Source organism: Bombus impatiens, unplaced genomic scaffold (genome assembly GCF_000188095.3).
Source record: "Bombus impatiens unplaced genomic scaffold, BIMP_2.2 scf_0896, whole genome shotgun sequence".
NCBI lineage: Eukaryota > Metazoa > Arthropoda > Insecta > Hymenoptera > Apidae > Bombus > Bombus impatiens.
This window is the reverse complement of record NT_177315.1, coordinates 257,772-280,346: the sequence shown is the minus strand read 5'-3', so window position 1 is coordinate 280,346 and position 22,575 is coordinate 257,772. Positions and strand designations below refer to the sequence as shown.

General features: G+C 33.2%; 4 protein-coding genes across 6 annotated transcripts; 2 read left to right on the top strand and 2 right to left on the bottom strand.

The window, feature by feature from the left end:
- Positions 1–89: 89 nt before the first annotated feature.
- LOC100745672 (procollagen-lysine,2-oxoglutarate 5-dioxygenase) lies at positions 90–11,203 on the bottom strand. Its single transcript, XM_012390824.3, has 9 exons — positions 10,599–11,203; positions 7,633–7,867; positions 7,201–7,541; positions 6,686–7,139; positions 6,380–6,607; positions 2,472–2,793; positions 2,063–2,167; positions 1,781–1,927; positions 90–640 (listed from the first exon to the last, which is right to left on the bottom strand). The coding sequence occupies exons 1-9, from the start codon at positions 10,690–10,692 to the stop codon at positions 356–358; spliced, it is 2,211 nt and encodes a 736-aa protein (XP_012246247.1). The 5' UTR covers positions 10,693–11,203; the 3' UTR covers positions 90–355.
- On the top strand, positions 3,676–6,349 carry LOC100746191 (immunoglobulin domain-containing protein oig-4). Of its 2 annotated transcripts, XM_033323300.1 has the most exons (5): positions 3,676–4,244; positions 4,306–4,451; positions 5,526–5,712; positions 5,785–5,934; positions 6,014–6,349. In XM_033323300.1, exons 1-5 carry the CDS (start codon positions 4,059–4,061, stop codon positions 6,170–6,172), a joined length of 828 nt encoding a protein of 275 aa, XP_033179191.1. In that variant the 5' UTR covers positions 3,676–4,058; the 3' UTR covers positions 6,173–6,349. The 2 variants fall into 2 exon arrangements, with proteins under 2 accessions (XP_033179191.1, XP_003492926.1); XM_003492878.4 differs by lacking the exons at positions 3,676–4,244; positions 4,306–4,451 and adding an exon at positions 5,138–5,437 and having other exon boundaries at positions 5,517–5,712.
- Positions 11,204–12,468: 1,265 nt separating the features above from the next.
- LOC100745550 (guanine nucleotide-binding protein subunit beta-2) lies at positions 12,469–14,881 on the top strand. The gene is made up of 6 exons (XM_003492872.4): positions 12,469–12,630; positions 12,771–12,916; positions 13,015–13,314; positions 13,399–13,600; positions 13,964–14,180; positions 14,263–14,881. Exons 1-6 carry the CDS (start codon positions 12,562–12,564, stop codon positions 14,367–14,369), a joined length of 1,041 nt encoding a protein of 346 aa, XP_003492920.1. The 5' UTR covers positions 12,469–12,561; the 3' UTR covers positions 14,370–14,881.
- On the bottom strand, positions 14,793–22,563 carry LOC100745312 (neuralized-like protein 4). Of its 2 annotated transcripts, none has more exons than XM_012390822.2 (17): positions 22,322–22,504; positions 21,638–21,853; positions 21,107–21,556; positions 20,831–21,031; positions 20,538–20,757; positions 20,353–20,449; positions 20,094–20,270; positions 19,673–19,981; positions 19,409–19,602; positions 19,050–19,339; positions 18,518–18,911; positions 18,125–18,446; positions 17,845–18,038; positions 17,568–17,773; positions 16,159–17,507; positions 15,935–16,087; positions 14,793–15,873 (listed from the first exon to the last, which is right to left on the bottom strand). In XM_012390822.2, the coding sequence occupies exons 1-17, from the start codon at positions 22,502–22,504 to the stop codon at positions 15,678–15,680; spliced, it is 5,151 nt and encodes a 1,716-aa protein (XP_012246245.1). In that variant the 3' UTR covers positions 14,793–15,677. The 2 variants fall into 2 exon arrangements, with proteins under 2 accessions (XP_012246245.1, XP_012246246.1); XM_012390823.3 differs by having other exon boundaries at positions 15,678–15,873; positions 21,638–21,872; positions 22,322–22,563.
- Positions 22,564–22,575: the final 12 nt, after the last annotated feature.

The following is a 22,575-nucleotide window of genomic DNA, read 5'->3' as shown; positions in this document are numbered from 1 at the left end:
ATAATAACAATAAAACAAAAGGGATGTAAAAAATTGAATCTGATTTACTGATGACCATTTCACGATATCATCAAAATGATAAATACAAATGCGGGTTAACATTTTATTTCCATACAAATACTTAATATTCACTAAATGTCTCAAATATTCTTCCTATATTATAAAAATAACATTGATACGAGAACCTTATTTTCTTGAAATACATACTTTGTTCGTATCGGCAGTTTTAAGTTTCCCACTAATGTTACTGTCTCATATATTTACATATATGGAAACATAGTTGAACATTCTTTATACAGTTATTTTGTCCCTTATCAGTCAGCATGTAATATGTGTATATAATTCGATACATCGATTAAGGATCGACAAATGAAATCATAATGTATCTTGTACCACTGGTAACTCGAAGTCCTTCGTGATAATGAGTCAATCTTCCAGGATGCATCAACATCCAACCTGGTTTTGTGTCCGTAACAGAGCAGTTATAGCGGATAAATCGACAACCTCCACCTTCATAATCCACCCCCGCCCTATTTAGAGCGATGTTGATGGTATAAGTTGAACTATCATGATGTGGCTTCAATGATGGTTGTTCATCTGGACGATATCTTACGACGAAATTCATGAGTGCACGAGGTGGCTGTAAATTTCAATTACGAACATATTCAATTAGTATTTTATTTATACTAATTTTTCATTAATATTCAAAACAATGCAGAGTATTTTTTTATTCAATCTCTGATACTCTCAATTTATTTGAAATGTTTTACTACAATACGATATGCATACTTTACCTACAACAAGCTGTTTCGTTTAACTGGTGACGGTAAAATTTCTCACGAGGGATTGATTTTATCAAAAAAGTATTCTTACAAAAATTGTTTAGTATACGAGTATAGGAAGATATTATAGATTATACAAACAATTTTTTTCTAAGCGTAATAATGGAAGAGATATTAATATTGAATTAACCTTCTTAAATGGAACCCTGTATTTTCCGCTCATAATATGATAGCGTTTGTTGAGATGAATACAAACAATATGTTATATAATATCATTTCATGTAGTAGAATATCATAGATTAAATCCTAAAAATGAACCAGTGGAAATCAGTAGTTGAATTATACACGACTTCATGGTCTAACTCCATCAAATGATTACGCTATGAATTAGACAAAGATAGAGTTTCTTATCTCGCTTTGTGCCTCTTAGATTCATATCTTCAGTTTCTAACATTCAGCTTAAGAAGTGTCTTTTGTAAGTGAAGAAGTCCTCCTATGTACCACACAACATCGCAGGAATATTTTTTAACAACTTTAATCCTTTATGAGATCGTTTCCAGTTAAATGGAACATCTTTTATATATGTATAGCAATATAACTGCAACCTAGTAAAAAAGTGCAACGAATCCGAATACGAAGCCTATCACCATTCCCTATGTGATGTGATCAGTTTGCCAAATAATGTCTTGCAATTTAAAATTTGTGCAACTGTGCATTAATTTATATGTACATCAGGGTGAGAAATATTGTGCAACCAACAGACTACTTATTCCCATATATGTATCCTGTTTTTGATAACTCTTACATTCGTATTATATCCTATAAAAACATGTTCTTGCAAAGGACTGACATATTCATAAAGAAAATTTAACCAAGATTCGTGGAGGCCGATTTGTTTCATGTGAATATCTCGTGTTGGTACGGCTTCGTATCCACCTTCGATACGTGGGTCCTAAAAATGATTAACGCGTTTTATAGTTAAAAGACAAATATCTTACATCGTGATAATATCCGGCGAACACGAGTTCCTGAAGAGGTCTAACATACTCCTTTAAAAAGTATAGCCACTGTGGCTCATATTTTACTTGATTCATATGTATATCACGGGTTGGTACATTTTCATAACCACCCGTTAATCTCGGATCCTGTTGGAAAAATTATATTGTTATTGTTTAGTGATAAGGTAAATGTTTATCCTGTGACTGTTTTATCTGAAAAATGTAACTATCGTGTTATTAGTGTAACTGTTACTCTAACTATTTAAAGATAAATAGTCATACATGATTCGATCCGTCCGACCACTTTCCAAACGTTTCCATGATATCTATCAACTCTTTCGTAAACCTCTCGTTTACTATAGGGAACCTATAAACATCTGGGCAAACCTAAAATGAAAATTTAATCGACCTGAATAATACTGAGAATTCATATATCTGATAAATGTTAAATATATATAATGAGCGGGAAAAAGAGTATAAGACAATATCGGTCAATTGGATAAGTACACTATACTACATATATATACGCAGTACATATACCAATAGTATATCCAAAATCTAACATCTGATCTTACATTGCACTCTTAAATATTACAAGTGCCTCTCGACAAAGTTAATAATTCTAGAGTATTATCTGGCGTATCTACGTCTCTTTTATCCGACCACTAGAAATGTATAAATGTGTTTTTACCTGCACCGGAGTTTTATTCGGATTAAAGTTCTCCGAATAATTTTCATGTATGTATGTCTTTTCCCAATCTAATTTGTTGTTGAGAATTTGATAGAAATCCGGATGCGTTACCGTAACGTCATAATTATCTGGATCAACGAGATGCCCAAAGTCAACTCTATTACTGACATACATGAAGATGTTTCGTTCTCTGTTAGCATAAGCGAAAGCCATCTCCGTGTCCAGATCGCCTTCCGAATAGGATGGACGAGTCTCTTTGTTACTTATCAGAGTTGCATTAATTAAGTAGCAATTGCTGATAAACGGCACGTTCCATAGTCCTCTGTAATAATATTATACGCTATATATTTATGTATGTATATATATATATGTATACATGGTGGTCCCTAAGTCACTTCCGCATTTAAAAGTTGTATGACTCTCTTATAAATATTTTTAAATTTTTGTTCCAAATTCACAAAGCAGCAACAAGTAAATATGCTAAAAAAAAAAAAGAAAAGAAAAAGGATTACTCTTTGATATAGCACAATGTCTGATATGATCACCAAACTGTAATCTTCACAGGGTGCAATTCACGTTAATGATCAACTTTCAGGTTTTTAGTACTTCAAATTCTGCTGTTCTGTTTATTAACATACCGATTGTCGTGGAAATAGGCCACATCTGCCATTAGAGTAGTGTTAGAAAAATGTATTAACTAAAAAAAAAATTCAATTGTTTTTACTCGAATTATTTACATTTAAATTGCACACTTTAAAAATGTGCAACAAAAATTTAAAAGTACAATACCAAGAAGAATCTTATACAGCTTTTAAATGGGAAAGTAACGTACGTTACCTATCTGTAACTAGCTGTAGCTAGCCTGTATGATATTATATTAAATATTAGGTTTTTCTACTGATATGAAATACAGCACAGTAATTACTGTGGTGAAAAATAATGATTCGATTCAGCTTAATTCATATGAACGATCGATTTAATACATAATAGCACGTGGGTATCCAATCGGTCTGCTGTTCTCAGGACCTCAAGGCCAGTGAAGAAGCAGACGCGAAACCATAGAAGGGACCAGCATACTTGTTTGTTAGTCCCGCGAGACAATATTTCGTAAGGCAATCAGTCTGATGTCGTGATTGGCTGATGAACACACTGGCAATGGGTTATGCATAATTATCCAATTGAGATTCATAACTCTGTCACCAATGACGCGACATGCCCATCGTGCATAGTCCATTCATATTTTAGGCTGTAGGCCGAAGCCCAAAGATTCGGCTTGACCACTTGTCAAAAGTAGCGGTTCCGTGTAGCCGGTAAGCACCTGAAGATTGTGTCACTTTTATCACCAACAATTGCTTTCCGGTGAAGTTCGATTGGTATACAAGCGACTATCTTTAACATACATAAGTATAAACACGTTTAATGTTTTGCAAAAGTTACTCAAAAACATTTCAAGTGTTCTAATTCCAAGTTAGAATAATCAAAATCAATTGAAAGCTAAGATACATCCAAGTGTAACAGCTCTATGTAAAGTGCATAGAAATATTGACACTTTGAAAAAAGATTGAGAACTATATAATCGTAGAACAAATGAAGATATATCAACTTTTCTGCCTGTTCTTTTTTGCTGGCTTATTGGTAAACACAGACGCGGCAAAAGGTGGAGGAGGTAGAGGAGGCGGCAGACGCAGTGGCGGAAGAGTTTACAAGTCTCGGATGCCTATTCTGATTCCTCACAGAAATCCTGCTAGTGCTAATTACTACGAGAACAAAGATGTGAGTTCAAAGATATTAATCGATATCAGATCATCGGTCGCTTAACTTTTAAAATTCGTAGGGAGCGAGAATAGTGAAAGCATCACACTTTGAATTGGATTACATGTTGGGTAGGAAGATCACGTTTTTCTGCATGGCCACTGGATTTCCAAGGCCTGAGATCACCTGGTTGAAAGATGGAATCGAATTGTATCATCATAAATTCTTTCAGGTATTCTCATTATTCAGAAAAAGGGATTCCTATAACAGAAATTTGAGGAAAGTTGTAAAATCGTGCGTATTGCAGGTGCATGAATGGCCTGTTGGTAATGATACGTTAAAATCAAAGATGGAAATTGACCCAGCCACCCAAAAAGATGCAGGATATTACGAATGCCAAGCGGATAATCAATATGCGGTTGATCGTCGTGGCTTTAGGACGGATTATGTCATGATCTCCTATTAAAATCAGTACTTTTGTCGTAGTTACAATACTTAAGTTTAGACGTCAATCTCTTCAACTTACCGTAATAGCAGAAAAGCTAATTTTAAATAACAAGTTTAATTTTTTAAAGCCTATACACTTTCACTTTCACCTTTCTTCGAAACATATCTAATAATGTCGAATTTAACACTTTTATAACAGCAAAAGCGTTATATTTACAAAAATATAATAAAAAGAAAGATGTACGACACGTTTCGTTATTTGTTTTAATGCACGAATATCATAGATTGTTAAGAATCTCAAAGCATGAAGGCGCACTTGGAAATTTAAAGTTCCCCTATCTTTTATTCATTAAATCACAATTGACTCTTACAAGGGTGGTACATCTATAGAGTAAACCATAAAATAAAACATAAGATAGCATATCACAAATTTGTCTGACGAATTGCTATTTTGTTCGTGAATTAAATGAAAAAGTTCCTGAAACAACGTTCAGGCTTGTCATATTCAATCTTGTTTTATTAGAACCAATTCGATTATCAGTACTAGGTAGAACGAACAATCAAGTTAGAGCATTTGGAATTTGGTGATGACCGAGTTGCAATAGGTGTCGAATGAATAACTACCACATGTACGTATAATACATGCAGTTCAGCAGTATCTGTCTATACATCTGTAATAGATAGGAGAGAAGACTAGGGGAGTAATGAGTAGGTAACTGTTAGTTACATCGGAGTTCCGTGTGATCGTCATACGTTGTCTGTACTCGGTGAGTATCTGCGACATATTAACACAGACTCCTCTGTTTTCTCTACTTTTAACCATCTACTTGATCTATCCATTTCTAGTTGCTTTGCTCAAATCATCATGCCACGCTCTACAGTGATGTTATTTCTGTTGATGGTACTACTATTAAATAGCCAGGAAATTCTTGGACGAAGAGGACGAGGCAGAGGAAAAACCAGATCGCGAGTCCAAATAGGACTGCCTATCACTGGAAAGTATCGTGATCCAGAAAGTGATCAATATTATAATAATCATGATGTACGTAGACTTCTAAACCAAGTTAGAAGTCGCTTCTAATTTGTTAATTGTTTTCTAAAAATGTTTATCTAGGGAGCAAAAATAGTATTGGCATCGCACTTTGATTTAGAGTACGTTTTAGGACATAAAATCGCTTTCCTTTGCGTGGCACGTGGAAACCCACGGCCACACATCACATGGTTCAAGGATGGTGCTGAGATCTATACACATCTTTACCTACATGTTAGTATAGATAATCTTAATTGCGATGGTTAAGTCTTAATAAACGATGATCATAATGATGGAAATTTTGTATGTAAAGGTACACGAATGGCAAGTTGGTCCAGATAAAGTGAAATCGAAACTGGAAATAGATCCTGCGACGCAAATGGATGCTGGAGTCTACGAATGTACAGCGGATAATATGTACAGTATCGATCGAAGATCCTTCAAGACTGACTTTTCCATCGCTTTCGATTAAGTTTCCTTTTTCACAATACTTTAGTACGAATATAGATGAAATCGAAAGTTATTGGCTTTAAGATGTCGGTCAAAATAATTAGTGATAAAAAGAACATGAAATGATTCTCACGAAATGTATAATGTTTGCACACGTATGCATAGTTAGACAATAAATAAAGTACGTTGCATTAAAATAGCAAGTTTGTAAAATATTTTTAAGACATACCTGCGTTCATTGTTGACGATCTCTATGTAATCAAAACTTCGAGCATAGAATCCATCGTCCATTATAGCTCCCCAGAAATTGCTCCACATTTTATATGGTCTGACTAGTAATGGTGCGATGATATCTCGCTGCTGTTCTATCAAAAGTTTCAAAGTATGTTCGTTATCCAGATGGGAAACGGAATCAATTGAGAAATATCCAGAACATTCCTTTAACAAGCAATAATCCCTAAAGAACGATATTTATCTTAAAATTTACAGAAATTTCATTGAAAGTAATAAGGTTAAATATATCTTTGATACATACATGGCTAAGTTTCTCGCATCAACTTCATTCATAGCATCATTCACAGAAATTTGCTTACTACTGTTATATTCCCTTCCAACCTTCTTCATAAAATTATCAACTACATCTTGGTGATACTCTACGTTGTTATGTATAAGCAAATGTAGCTTGGATTTTGGATATGCTTGCTGATATATCGCCGATAGAAATTCGGTCAAGAAAGGAGTCGGCCGTTCTATAAATATAGCGATTAATATAATCGGATATGATTCCGGTGTTGTTCTATCCAATTCTATCGTTTCTTCCCAGCACATTACGCATCCTTCCTCAGGACTCCATGCATGAGCCAAATAATTCCCCAAAGAATTCAGCGATAACTTGCTGTAACCATTTCCATGAAGAATCAATGGTTCTGTGCTATAAACAGTATTCAAAAGCGAAGCCTTGCCACCCTCAAATTTTAACTCCACATCAGCTATAAAAAAAATAATCTTATTCGCTTTATTCATTCAATTCTATTTTACTTATTCACTTACCTACAGCACCATATAGATTCTGAAATATCTCAGACTTATGATCCAGCTTAATTTTATGACGTTCCCTTAATTCCTCGTCGAGATACGCCAACGTATAAAATAATTGATCGTCATCCTTGTTTTTTATCGGGGCATGTGTTAAAATCGCGTAAACGTCCGAAGCATAGCCCACGAAGCCTCCAGAATTTAGAAAGCGTTTCCCCAGTGCTGCGGATGGATACTTGGACGCTAGCGATTTATCTGGCCAACAAGAGCCTTCTGCAGAAAACAAAACTCTGGCGTCCATACTCTTAAACTTATTAATGATCTCAGTCAAGTCGCTTAAGTATATCACGTCGTAACTAAAATATAAAGGTAGTTGTTAAAATTAAACGTTAGAATTAAAATTACAAATGAAACAAGTTAGAGAAGGAAATGAAATATGCAAAAGACCTGTCCGTAAATATAACAATTTTCTGGTCATCGTCCCCATAGTTTTCTAGAGCCTTCTTTAAAAGATTTACTTTGTATCCTCCTCCTGCGCTGGTTTTTATGTTATCACCGCCTAACCAAGGTTCTCCCAAACCAAGTACTCTCAAATTATCGCGAAATCCATAGACATTGACCGATCTGAGATATCTTTTGTAGCCATCGGTTTCGTTCGAAGCAATGGTGAACACCAATACATCTGTACACAATTTAAACGGTATTTAGATTCTCATGCTCTAAGAAAAATGGAAAAAAAATTTGATGTAATATATTTGTATATATGCCACATTTCAGTGAGTAAAAGAAAAATAATATTTTCCTCTTGGCCGTCTCATTTGAATTTCGAACGCGACACTTCAGCCCTGAATACATACGGCCAAATGGCCCTTTACAAAAACGCTGCGCAGAGATTTATGCATATATGAATGTAACATGTACAAAATATTGAAAACTGTATATAGAAAATTTATCCATATGTACGCTTCGTTTTTGAGAAAGTCGACTTTGGCTAACCGCGATCTACAGTGGAGTCGTGAAGTCGAAAATATAGAATAAAATTTGTTCACAAGACGATTCGTTTCCGAGAAAAATAAATTTGAAAATTCATTATATAGGTGTACCAGGGCTAATTGTAAGCCGATTCTGAACTAAACACGTTCAAACTCTATTTTTTTGAAAATGAAGCCTTGAAACGGAAAAATTTAAATGTTAAATTGTCATATACGTAGTTTTGCAATATTTCATTTAATAGCTAGTTCAATAATACTGGTAAAATTTGATTTCGCCTTTGCTCCTTTTTAAAGCATATGTGGCTGCCCATATTGAAAGGGTTTATCTATTTTGAGCAACTAGGTATCAACATATGCACCGAACGAGCAAAAGCTAGGCAAACGCGATTCACATAAGCGCTACATTTTCCACATGACATCATGATTCGAATTACTGTACGTGTTAGCAGTCACGTCAGCTCTCAACGAAATTGGATTCGCATAATACATATTGAACGGAATTTCAATTGTCAAAAAGCCGTGTTATTTTGAAATCCAACCCTTTTATTTATAATTTGGGCACAATTGCAAATTAAGAAGCCAAAATTTATTTTATTCCTATAAGAATAATAACTAGTTGAATTAAAAAATGCGATGTTTTTATCATACTACATAGACATCATGTAGCCACATATTTAGAAGATTTTTATACAAAATTTCGACTTCTGTAAAGATATTGCCTAATCTTATCGTTCTCCTCATAAACACATCTAAGGAATTAATTAAGAAAATTCGTGGAGAAGCTGCCATAATAATGACAAAAGGCTTCAGAAAATTGGAAACAGAGACATCTTCAGAGAATATGCTTATGTAAACGGAAATGGAAAGATAACCAGGTCGCGCGAACGCTATTTAATTGTTCATCAAGGCATTGTCAATCAGGAACTTTCTTTGTGTATTAAATGCGTCGTAATAACTGTAAAATACATTTATTTCCTTGTAACTATAAAACGTATTTAAGCATACCCTTGTTTTTCAATGAAACATTTTTTTATCGTTATTATTTTATATTTAATTCTCATAATATCAAATTTTCGTAGTCATATAAAAATACTAAATGATGCAAAATTTAATATATTTAGGTCTAATTAACTAGTAAGTAAATGTTATAATAAATACAAATACTTTCTGTAGCCATTACAGTATACCGTATATACAGTATATACAGTATACTGTAGCCACACAGCCATATGTATGTATACAGTATTAATCAAGACTGTTTATACATAATAAAATAAATATTTCGAGAGAGTTTATTCTTTGCTACGCCTTTAAAGGAGATATCAAATCGTTCCGTTGAGATTCAAGAATATACATACATACATAATGGTGCACGTGTTTGCCTTCGAATATGATCTCTCTGTTACTGTTCCAATTATTCTTGTAACTATACCGTGCATTAATTAAATGTATAAACGAACATGTGGTGACAATGTACAACGATTTATCTTTATAAATCATTGTTTTTACTATTTATAAGATTAGTTAATTTACTAATAAATTGATCGCACGTTTGGATTCTATAATCTTTAGTAATTCTTTAGTAATCTTTAATAATTCTTCCTACTTCTTCTTAATTCTTACGCCATGTACATTAATTTCAATATGACAAATTAAGGACAATGAAATAGTTTCCTCTTCCATAGTAAAATTATGTCAAGGATAAAGATGTTATAATCTCGCATAAATTGAAAAAAGTCAAGATGCTTTTTCCTCGCTTGTTGATAAGTGAGATAAAATAATTCCTACGCTTCATCAACATAAGTTAAATAAAAATGTAAGTTTTAAACGATCGATTAAACGCCGCAATAGTCGTAAAATCTTATCGCCTTTAGGGTCAACGTAACAAAAACTTTCCCTGGCAAGTAACCACGAAAAGGGAACCAATAAACAAAATTACAAGATTTCATTTGCGTATAGCAATTACGCCGGAATGATGAGCATGATTTCTTATAAATTCACATTTGTTTTAGTAGAAAAAAATATAGTAAATTGGAGTATGATTATTTTAATAAAACTTATATTATTAAAAAGTATATATACATATATTTCCATTCTGTTGGATGTTACCATTTTCAATTTCATTTAATTTAGATGATTTTTTCAATAACTGTTTTGTGTAGATGTATGAACTTGGTATGGTATATAATTCGTAAAATACGTAAAATTTAAACAATAACAAATAGCAAAACAATATCCCGGCCTATATTTTCCTCCGAACTACATAAATGATCATACAATAAAATAGACGTTAACAACCAAGAATGATAAGAAGCACATTCACAGTTGATCGAATTTATCTTCTCTTCATGCAGATTAATTTAGATGAGTTTTTCAGGAACATTGACGAAAGAGTTAAAAGAGCTAGGATGTAACTATTACCGTCTTTGTCTGTTGATGGTAGAGTCTCGCTAAACACGTGGTAGGTCAGAAAGAGGCTCCAAAAAAGACAACATCCAATTTTCTTCTCACGCATTTTCGACTAAAAAGAACCGCAAACGCGCCGAAGAATGTATGAAATGCACTGTTCTGACTTCTGACTAAGAGTACTAAGACTAGTCTCGAAGGACGGAAAGCAAGTTCGTTGCTACTCCCACACTTTTTGAACAAAAGTTACTACCTTCGACGACTACGTTCGGCACTTGACTCTGATTTATGATTTTAAAGGAACGAAATGAGATTCTCGTGGACATTTTTGATTATATGATGTACAAATAATGATTTCAATATTCTAAGTCATTAATCTGTATCTTAAGTGTTAATCGATTTAATAACATTGGGAATAAGGAATAATTCGTTTCACACAACACGGATGGCGGTACGCGTTATTTCACTCTGATGTTGATTTATATAGATTTAGAATACAAACAAGATTTTAACATATTAGTTAAAAATTAAATAATGTTTAGCTAAAAATTACGAAACACTAAACACCAAGTATATATTATATCAGAGATTCTTTGATTATACACTACAAAGTTATCGACTGCATAAATGGTCATGTGCATTGTCGATAATATTTTGAAGATGTCACTCTTTAACATGTGCCAACCTAATAAAATTTCAGATGAAGTTGGTAATCCTTTCTGAATTACATATTTGAATACATACCTACGTATTTGTTATTATAGCACAAATGATTTCATTGTTAACTGTTTGAAGTAATGAAACATCAAATAGATACAGGGTGATTCGTAATTCATAATACAGTGGAGTAAGGGAGATTCTATGATACAAAATAATTAGTCAAATTCACGTATACTTCATAAATTTTCAAACACGATCTTCTTAAAAACGAATCTTCCAATGCAATTTTGTTATTCTTAATTTTGATATTATTTTGAGCCATAGAATTTTGCTGATCCCATTTGTACTATGTATTACAGACCACTTTCTATATCATAAGTATCTTTAGCAATCATATAATATAATGCAATGCCCTTACCCTTACTCTTTGTATTCCTGTCACAAAAATTTATATTTGCTTTATAGCGTTTAGCAACAATCTTCTTGAATGTGCTTATCGATTCTTCAACACATGTTGCATTCTCGTTGGCAAAATAATCTTCTTTAACTAAAGCATCAACACCTATATAATTTAATATCAAAACACTAATCAATATAATATTTCTTCTGTTTATCATGATTTTCACGCATTGCACGTCATACAATCATATAACAAAATGTAAATCTTTTTTTGTATCTATTAAATAAAAATTTTTAAATTTATTGAATAAATATTTTAATACGGTACATTACACGTATTTTCGAGACTTGTAATTATTTATTGTAAAAAATATATTATGTTAAGAAAATTGATTATTGAAAATGATGTATAGATCCAACTTTGATCGATAAATCAATAGAACTATATGAACCCAAACAAATCGAATCATTTATAGGTGAAATGGAATTCGAAAGCGCGACGGATTAAGTTTTTTGTAAGGACTCGGACACCGTAACCGCGTACTTTTTCCTTCTTTCCTCTTCCTGTAGCTTCTTTCGTTCATTTTTTCGTGTTTTGGAGAGGAAAAGAAAAAGAATTTTATGTTACTATATATATGCATAAAAAATAAACAATCACATTATAAAAACAGATTTACGTACTTGAAATAATAAGGGTTATCGTGTATGTAGGTAATTAAGTTAGATCAGAGATCCGAACTAATGCCCAACAAATAGGATCAAGCGTCAATTTAATACGATTAGTGGGACAGCAATGTAGACGAAGGCTTCTTTAACATTTTGATAAAAATTTGTTCGCAGTATCCATACACCTATCATCGTCGGTGTTTCGTCCTCAGAGTCACAGTAGTTTTGAAATAAAACAACACTAGACCAAACAATGGGGAAGGATGACGCGGAAACGGTAGCTTTGAAAAAAGAGCTGGAAGATTTAATCAACAAATGCAAGGTTGTATTAGAAAAATTATACATATTACCTGTATCGCATTAATTGTACAGTAATTAGAAAGAAAAAGCTGTAATGAATTCATACTTTGATGTCAATTAAGTACATATTTTTTACACTTTGAACGCTTTATTACATAACAGGAAGATCAAAAGAAACAACAAGATACAACTTTGGAAGAAGCATGTAGTAGTGTACCGGATGCACCGAAAGTTAAATTATCTACAAAAAAGTTACTAAAGGGACATATCAACAAAGTGAATTCGGTGCATTATAGCGGCGATAGTAGGTCAGTATTGATCATCGATCCTATGATTTCCTCTGTGAAATCAACCGAAACGATTGTGTCCAATCTTTTGAGCTATCAGAATGAATATCTCCTTCCAGGCATTGCGTGACTGGTTCACTAGACGGAAAGTTGATCATTTGGGATTCGTGGACTGGAAATAAAGTTCAGGTAATTCCATTACGTTCAGCATGGGTGATGTCGGTAGCTTTTGCACCGTCGGGAAACTTTGTTGCTTGCGGTGGTATGGACAACATGTGCACTATCTACGATGTAAACAATCGTGACGCCACAGGATCGGCTAAAATCGTTCGAGAATTACTAGGATACGAAGGTTTCCTCTCATCCTGCAGATTCTTGGAGGACAAAAAGATTATCACTGGATCTGGTGACATGAAAATGTATCCGCATCTATAAAGCATTAATAAATAATATGGTTATTTTTCACCACTATTTATTTGTCATTAATTTCGGTATTCTTTTAGTTGTATATGGGATTTGGAAGCAAACAAGAAAACTACCGACTTTTGCGCGCATGCCGGAGACGTGGTTAGTATTAGTTTATCTCCAGACGTAAATACGTATATTACCGGATCGGTGGACAGAACATGTAAACTATGGGATATAAGAGAGCAGACTGCAAAGCAAACTTTCTTTGGACACGGATCTGACGTAAACTCAGTTTGTGTTAGTATAGAAAGTATATTTCGTTATTGGGAGACTGCTGATATTTATGCAGATCTGTATTTTTATAAATATAATTTATAAAATGAAATTTAGGTAGAAAATTGTTTTATCTATTAAATATTGTAAAAGGTACTGTATTTTGGATATCTTATATATTTTTGGATATTATATGTATTTTGTGTATTTTTGTATCTTCAAAAAAATCAACAAATCTTTTGTTTCTCATAAATGTATAAAAATCCGCAGTCTAATTATTATTAGTTACTTAATAAATACAAGTATACTTGAGAAGTTCCCTTAAAACTACATAGTTTTAGTAACTTGTAAGATTACCTTATAATGAAAAGAATTATTTTCATTTAGTATCATCCTTCGGGACAAGCTTTTGTAACGGCATCAGAAGATAAGACGGCAAGACTGTGGGACTTAAGATCAGATCAGCAGTTAGCTACATTTAAGCCTCCCAATTCTAACCCCGGATTCACAAGTTGCGGTTTATCCTTTAGCGGAAGATTCATATTCTGTGGAAGCGATGACAACTCCATTCACATATGGGATACATTGAAGAATCAACATAATGGTAAATATTATAGACATTAGAAATAAGCAAATATTTATAATAATTTTCGTAGATTATAATCGACTCTACCTTTCATTCTAAGGTGTTTTAACTGGTCACGAAAACCGGGTAACATCGCTCAGCGTTTCTGGAAATGGTATGGCTGTCGCTAGTTGCTCCTGGGATCAAAATGTTCGAATTTGGGTGTAGAACTTAAAAAAAAAGTATTACTGTCGAATAACATTGAAGAAAAATGGAGCAAAAATAAAAGAAAAAGGGCTTATTTTTTGTTGAAATGTTCTCCGCTCGTATTTTACGACTGTCATCAAAATTTTGATACACGAAAAAGTAGGTCTACACTTTTACAGAAAGATTACAGAACTACTCTATATTATACGCGTTAAATTAAATGCTTACTTAAATGATGTACCATAAATATATATATATATCATTTTAAGTATAAATATCCATAATATACAATGGAAGTTATTGGAGCTTAAAAAATTCGTAATAATTTTATTCTTTCCCAATTAAAAAGTAATTATAAAGTAAGTAAGCAATTAATATTAGGAGAAAAGAATAAAATAATGATAACAAATTGAATGAACTGCTTATGAAAGATAGACACATTCGTCGTTTTCTTGCCACTTATATTATTTGTATGCATTTATAAATAGTGCACATGATATCCACAAAGAAAAATTACAATTCTAAACAGCGTATTTGAAAATATAGTTATTATATTTCCCGAATATTTTCAATTTCGTGGGAATTTAATTTTTGAATTTTCTATGGTAGCCTCGTAATATGATTTACAATGGTATCGCTTTATTTCTACATTATACAGATAACATATTTCTTGATCGATGCTGCAAAAGGTCGTGCTTTAAAAAAAAAAGGAGAGAGAGAGAGAGAGAGAGAGAGAGAGAGAGAGAAAGAAAGAGAAATTTTTACCTGTATGTTATTAACATTTAAAGATTTGGTATTTGTTAGGCGTAAAGCTTGAAGGTTAAAGTGCTTCTTTAATGTAGCGACAAACCTTTAGAATTTACTCGACATAATCCTTATCGCTGTGAACCTAGGCCAGTAGCTACATTAAACGTGTAACATAATACATATGTACTATGCATTATACAAGCTACTGTATACGTTGCTGAACTGATTATTACAAATTTGTTCGTTCCATAGTCGATAAATTACATCTATCATGAATTTTTCTTTAATACTGCATACTGAATTAATAGCAAGGTAACGAAAGCCTTAACAGATGTTTACGAAATGATCGCTATCGTTTTTACTGACAAGTACTTAACATAAAATTCAACGTAAATATACACGACAAAGATTCGACGGAATAATTGAAGATAAAAAATTGATTTTAAAAACTTATCTTACGGTAATTATATTACGTTATGCATATAATCTTTATGTACAATTGTCAACCTTAAACGAAAGTGTATCTCTCGTAACCATCGCGACTCTGGATCACTCTCTTCTATTACTTTCGTGTTATATAAATTAAAATTCATCGAGGTGAATTAAGAGAGCCATAATAACCGTAGCCCCAGCTTCTTTGGTAGCCCATTTGACAGATTCGAACTGCGGGTCATCGCTATCTTTACCACCAGAATTAATTGTATATGAACCAGGCCTTACTAGTAGTTGAAATGCCGTTGAAGCATTTAACTTTTTATTTGATTGAGTATCAATATATCTATGAAATATGACAAATTGATAATTCATAATTAATCACTACTACATGTGAAAGTACTTACGGATATCTCTTGGTAAATTCCTCAGATGCTGCATACTTTATACTAGGAGAAAAGACTACCTGAGGGTTTTGATCTTCGGTCCTTATATTCATTGTTAAATTACTCATATCCAATTGCTCTTTTGTCATAAGTTCTCCTGTGTCGAGAATTAGTCTAAAACAACACATAAAACTAGAATTATGCAAAAAGGTCTTTTTTGTTAAATTCTAAATATGTTTGTTTACCTAATTGCATCCAGACGTATACCATAGAAAGCAACATGCCATTTATCGGTTGTACTCTGTGGAATTTGATTGGCGTTAATACTTTGTTTCAATGGAAACCTAGCCCATCCAATCGGTACAGCAAACTCTGCCGGAGGTTCACCCTTTTTGCAAATTGCATTATCCCCTTCTACTTTATAACAGTTGTTACAATAACAAAGTACATCTTCTAAGGAAAAGAATTCATCCGGTAAAACCAGTGATTTCTTTAATCTCATACACGCCTTTAGATATTCACACTTTTTCATGGGTATATTGTTTGTTCCAAGAGGTATGGACGGTAGCGATGGATGCAGCAATGGTGCATTATGAATGGAGACTGTATTTTGTCCTAAAATCGTATTTCCACCAACGGAATTATCAACAGATACTGTATTATTCCAGGATATATTTGAACGCACTTCGTTGAAACTAGAAGAAACAGTGTTCGAAATATCAGATATTGCGTTACTCAATGTATTTTGAGACGAGAATGTCTGAGATGAGCTTAACATATTAACAGATGCATTATTTTGATGCAAGGAGCTTATATTATTTCCTTGACTATTAGATACTATGCTTTCGTTTATCGCATTATTAGCGTTAGTATTTAAGTTAGTTATGTTATTGGTGCTGTTTGCGGTGCCATTTTTAATATTAATATTAGTTGCATTATTTATCTCTACATTTGTACATTCGTTTCTAATAGTCAAATTTTCTGACTGACTATTCAATATCGCGCTATTATTCAACTGATTTGAATTATCGTAAATCTTGTTCTTAATACTTCGTGTTGTGTCGTGATTTATATCCGAGTTCGAATCCAAATTATTACCGTCTGAGATACTGGGCATAGCTTTGTTCTCAACATTATTCGTTAAATGCACATTATCGTTGTTACACGTTGCATATTCCACAATATCATCGTCTTTAGTATTCGAACTGCACTGGCTCGGCACACTTGGTGAGGTAGAGGAAGATAAATCCGAAGAAGCAGCTGCGATGACGTTTTCTTTTTCGTGACACTCTAAGTCTGCTTTCTCTCGCGAATTTTCCGCATCTTCTAGCTTCGTTCTCATAGATTCCACGGATGTTATACTATTATCGGTAGTAGATGAGAATGGCTCTGCATTATTTGCAACAATGGAAACTTGTTCGCATTGACCATACAGATCAAATACAGCATAAACATAAGGTGGTAAGTCCGTTGCAGCTACGCCTTGATCTACACCATTGATAATTAAGTGTAATCTGTTGTCGTCATCGATAAATAAACCTACTATAGAATTACAGTGAAGACTTTCCAAAGCAGCTCCATACTTTGTCTTTATCTAAGGATAAAGTTTGATAATATATGTCTCATGTCTTATATCAATTTGTTTAATACTTACCCTAATACCATTATGTGATATCCAGTCGCTACAAATAATCCAAGAATGTTTTTTGAAGCCAAGAGCAGTTAAGGGAAAATTAGCTTTTTCAGGTGAAATGCAAGTTACTCCACAATAAATATTAGAAACCCATCGTTTGTTCAATTTCTCTATTTTCACTAAAAATGGCTTTCCTTTTAGTAAAGGACGACTAGACATTACCACTCCTTAGAAATAACATATGATGTAAGAAATGTTAAAGTCAATAAGTGTGTGTAGATATGAGAATAAATAATACCTTGATTATAACTTGCAACTCTTCGTGCAGAAGTCTTACTTTCGAGTTGTATGTTTCTGCCATGATTTTCATGGAATTCATAACTCCAATCGTTTTCTCCTATAAAATGAGCAGCAGATTGCGTTGGTGTGAGTGTTGCATCGTTTACTAATTTTCCTTCAGATACATCTACAGATGTGTCCATTCCAGCATCACTATATATGAAATAACAATATTGCATGTTTTCAAGAATCAAAAAAAGATGAGCACGCATACTCTGAATATATAATCAAAGGCATACTTTCGCAAAACTGGTGGCATTGGATCTAGCAATAATTCCAAAGAATCTTGCAATCTCAAACTAGCATTTGGAGATACTGCATTATTTTGTTGTTTACTACTCGTTATATTTATAGTTACTGTACTACCAAAAAGATCGATCACAGCGTACACCATTTCCGGTATACTCGATGCCGCTATACCCATATCCTCTCCATTTATATAAAATTTTAAATTACCCTCGTGTGTACGTTTCAGTCCAATTTTATCACCAACACGTAACCATTCCAAACTTGGACAATAATTCATACATAAAACATATCCATTGTGTCTTACTTCATTACCTATATATATAAGATTCCAAATTGTAGTAAATTATACAATATGTATCGTATTCATTTTATTCCAATATTACCTGTTAAGTACCAAGCATCTGTTGAAATGGACCCCATGCCAGGTACAAGATTCATAGATGTTAACCAGTTTCCACTTTCATTTTTCACAACACCTATCCTTAAACAACCACTCCATTCACGAGCTACTTCTTGTATGGCAATTTCAAAAAGTTCATTATTTTCTAATGGTGTTTCGCTTAATAATATAGCATTATTATATTCTCTACACCTAGTTGCTACCGTTCTATCGTTATTTAATTGAACATTTAAACCAACAGATTCGTGAAATTTATGCATTATCTCTGTCTGAGCTTGAAGCTGAATTACTGATGTAGGTTGTTGACTAGTACTGTTTTCTGATGGCAAATACTGTTGTGTTGTTGGATCCCTGCGTTCCGGTTGTACAATTGTAACCTGATGAATTGATATTAATAAATAAATAAATAAATAAATAAATATACATACATATATATATATGTAATACGAATAGCATATCATATTTTTTATTATATTATCTTTGAGATTAGATAAGAGTCTTTAACTTTGATATACCTGAACACATTGTCCATACAATTCAATCACAGGATAGACATGTGGTGGTACACCTGTACAAGCAGGTCCCTGATCTACTCCATCTAAATAATAATGCAAACTACTATCTGAACATCGCATCATGCCAATGCGATTTCCCTCAATTAGTTTGTCTAAATCACAAGCGTAATTATTCCTTAAAATAACACCATCTCGCATAACGTTAGATCCAGACAACATCCAAGTATCGTGATCGATATCCGTCATCGTAGATGGAAATTCCAACTCGTCGGGTCTTATAAGAGTTACACCTAAAAAAATATTTCCTTACTAATATCCTACTAAGCAAAAGAATGTAAATTATACTTTTAAATATATACCTGCTTCAATTGCTCCTGTCCATCTATCAACCATTTTATCGATTGTCACTTCAAACATTTCACCATCACGCAACGCACGATTTGCAATCACAATGGCTTCATTGAATTCCCCTAAAGCTCTAGGCCTCAATGCAGTCAATCCATTATTTATTATTTTTGCATTCTTACTATGTATATGATGAAACCTCAAATCACTATTTGGGAAAAATAATTAATAATAAATATCTTCGATCGCATGTTCAAAAGGGAACAAAATTTACGAACCTATATAATGTTGTATTGCTGAAGCTTGAATTGTTTGTAGTAGGACTATAGAAGTCTGTATTGTCAACTATAGTTGCCTGTGCTGCTTGCCCATAAAGATCTATGACACCATAAACTTTCTCAGGAACATTCATCGCTGCAGCCCCTTGATCAGCACCATTTACATAAAAGTGCAATGTTGCATTGTCCTTTCTCATTACACCTACACGATCTCCCACTTGTAGTCGATCAAGATTCTGACCATATTGGTCTATTATCATAGTACCATTGTGCATCACTCCATTTTCTGTCATCATCCATGTACCGGATCTGCAAGGGATATGACCACCTTCGAGCAATAATACGGGCGATAAACTTAACATAAATTTAGGAAAAAGTATATATGTATATTAATATTAATTGGAAATATTAATTTACATACCTAACGTTTGTCATAGTGAAAGGAAACTCTAGTTCAGTTGGGGAATGAGTGGTAACTCCTATTTCGATAGAACCTGCCCATTTTGTTACAATTTTGTCCAACCTCACTTCGAATAATTCATTTGGTTTCAGTGGTCTTGAAGTCAATACAACACCGTTGTTAAAATCATCCATTACGCTAAAAAAGAATGGCATATAGATTTACTACACACACACTCTAATAAAATCTCATGTACATTGTTAAATAAGTTTTTATTTACTTAGGCCTATGCGCAGTGCGTCCGTTATTAATCACTTCGACATGTGTACCACAGCAAGAATGAAACATAAGTCTATCTGGCGGCTCTTCTTCGGTTTCTAAATAACAGAAGTACCCGAAAAATGTATCGCGGTGTTGTACCATAAATCAATAATATAAGAAAAATGATTGATACTAAACTCTTACCATTTAAACCTTGCAATTGTAACGTGTTTCGTCTAGTAATTAAGTTTTGTTCCTCCCTTTCATCACGATCGACGATTGTTACTTTTACCGTCATACCGTACAAATCTATAACACCCCATACACCTACAGGTACTTTAGCGGCAATACCTTGATCTAATCCATTTATTAGATAATGAAGATTTCCATTGCTTCGTCTTATCATGCCTACTCTATCACCTTCCTAAATAAGTATTTTATTGAATCACATATAATACAAAACATTCTTAGTAACACTCCACTTTGATTTTAATTACCCTTAATTCATCTAAATTAAATTCCCCATATTCACGACATGTGCCCTTTCCGTTTACCAAAATTCCACACCCAGACATCATTGTTGTTCCTGACCGCATATTAGTCATTGTTGCTGGAAATTCTAATGCTGTTGGACTATGCATTGTAACTCCAACTTCTATACTACCTGACCACTTGTGTACAAGCCTATCAATTCGTACCTATAGTAATATATAATTTACACTAATGTTTCATGCATTAGAGATCATTTCTTACTTTAGACTTTCCTTATTTACCTCAAATAATTCATTGTCCCTTAATGGCCTATGAGTCATTACTACTCCATTATTAAATTCGTCTAAGGGTCTTCGCCTTTCTGCAGTTCTGGCATTGTTAGACAATTTTACCAGCGAGCCAACTCTCTCATGAAATCTTAATCTATCCTCCCTAATAGCTGCAGGACTTGGATTCTTAGGTAAATTAACATTAACATTAACATTTAAATTAACATTCAAATTAGCGACTAGATTAGTTGTTGAGGAATTAGATGCTTCTCCAAGAGCGAAGTCATTATTAATTTCAACTTCATCTTTTGGCTCGTTACATAAAGTGGAGACAACTTGTGGGTGAGTTATAGTCACCTGCACACAATCGCCATACATGTCTACAACTGCAAAAATGCGTTCTGGAATATTGGATACAGCTACTCCTTGAGAGACACCATTGATATAAAATATCAATTCATGCTATAATTAAAAGAAAACAAGAAGTAAATAAAACTATTTATTAAAACAAGCATTAGAACATTAATATACAAAAAAACTTACATTAGATGTCCTCATTACTCCTAAAGTACTTCCTTCTTGTAATTCGTTTAGACACATTCCATACATTTCTACCGTTCTTATTCCATCATGCATTATGCCAGAATCAACCATAATCCAAGTTCCTTGACGAAGATTAGTAGCACAGGCTGTTAATTCTATTATTTCTGGATCGCATTCTGTTACTCCTATTTCTATACTGCCGCTCCATGATGTCATCTGCATAACAGAACTTGAACTTAAAAAGAAAATAACTCAATATAAAATGACTAGTAATTTCCATAGAAATGTTAACTTTTTCACTAATATATTTGATATATACTATATGTGCAATTGTATTTTTATAAAGATAATAATTTTAAACTATATTACAATACATGATAATTTAGAGTATGTTACAGTATATAAACGAGTATTAATCCTAAATTTGATAATCCGACACGAAACCTACATTAAATCGTTAAAAATAAGTCAAAAGCAATAAACAAAGTACGAGCATTTACAATTTGATTTGTTACTGATGCATTCTATGACAGTTTTTAACAGGAACACGGAATGCGTGCAACTCCTAAATATAAATGAATGGTAAATTGAAAACTTCAAATTATCAACAGTGTAAACAACGTTTTGACAGATTCGAAGGATTCACTACTAAACTAGACAAGTTCAAAGTTTGCGATTCGGTACCTTTTTGTCAATGCGGACTTCAAAAAGCTCATCGTCCTTAAGCGGTTCCGCGCTGAGAACCAATCCATGATTATATTCTGAAAAATCCCTTATGGCCGTGCAATTGTTGTTTGTTAAAGTTACACGATGACCGCATCGTTGATGAAACATGTCGACCATTTGTTGTGCACCGACCACCGACATATAACCAAACCATGCATTGCCTTCTTCTTTCCACTATCTCTCTATCTTCTTTTAACTAATGTTTTCCTACC

Coding starts and splice junctions, on each gene's coding strand:
- LOC100745312 (XM_012390822.2), bottom strand. CDS start 22,504: ATGTCGGTGGTCGGTGCACAACAAATGGTCGACATGTTTCATCAACGA. Junction 19,982..20,093: donor TTCACTATGACAAACGTTAG/GTATGTAAATTA, acceptor TATCCCTTGCAG/ATCCGGTACATGGATGATGA. Junction 19,603..19,672: donor AGCAATACAACATTATATAG/GTTCGTAAATTT, acceptor TTTCCCAAATAG/TGATTTGAGGTTTCATCATA.
- LOC100746191 (XM_033323300.1), top strand. CDS start 4,059: ATGAAGATATATCAACTTTTCTGCCTGTTCTTTTTTGCTGGCTTATTG. Junction 4,452..5,525: donor TTGTATCATCATAAATTCTT/TCAGGTATTCTC, acceptor TAGTTGCTTTGC/TCAAATCATCATGCCACGCT. Junction 5,713..5,784: donor AATATTATAATAATCATGAT/GTACGTAGACTT, acceptor ATGTTTATCTAG/GGAGCAAAAATAGTATTGGC.
- LOC100745672 (XM_012390824.3), bottom strand. CDS start 10,692: ATGCGTGAGAAGAAAATTGGATGTTGTCTTTTTTGGAGCCTCTTTCTG. Junction 7,542..7,632: donor ATTGTTATATTTACGGACAG/GTCTTTTGCATA, acceptor TTTATATTTTAG/TTACGACGTGATATACTTAA. Junction 6,608..6,685: donor GATGCGAGAAACTTAGCCAT/GTATGTATCAAA, acceptor ATCGTTCTTTAG/GGATTATTGCTTGTTAAAGG.
- LOC100745550 (XM_003492872.4), top strand. CDS start 12,562: ATGGGGAAGGATGACGCGGAAACGGTAGCTTTGAAAAAAGAGCTGGAA. Junction 12,631..12,770: donor ATTTAATCAACAAATGCAAG/GTTGTATTAGAA, acceptor ATTACATAACAG/GAAGATCAAAAGAAACAACA. Junction 13,315..13,398: donor GGATCTGGTGACATGAAAAT/GTATCCGCATCT, acceptor GTATTCTTTTAG/TTGTATATGGGATTTGGAAG.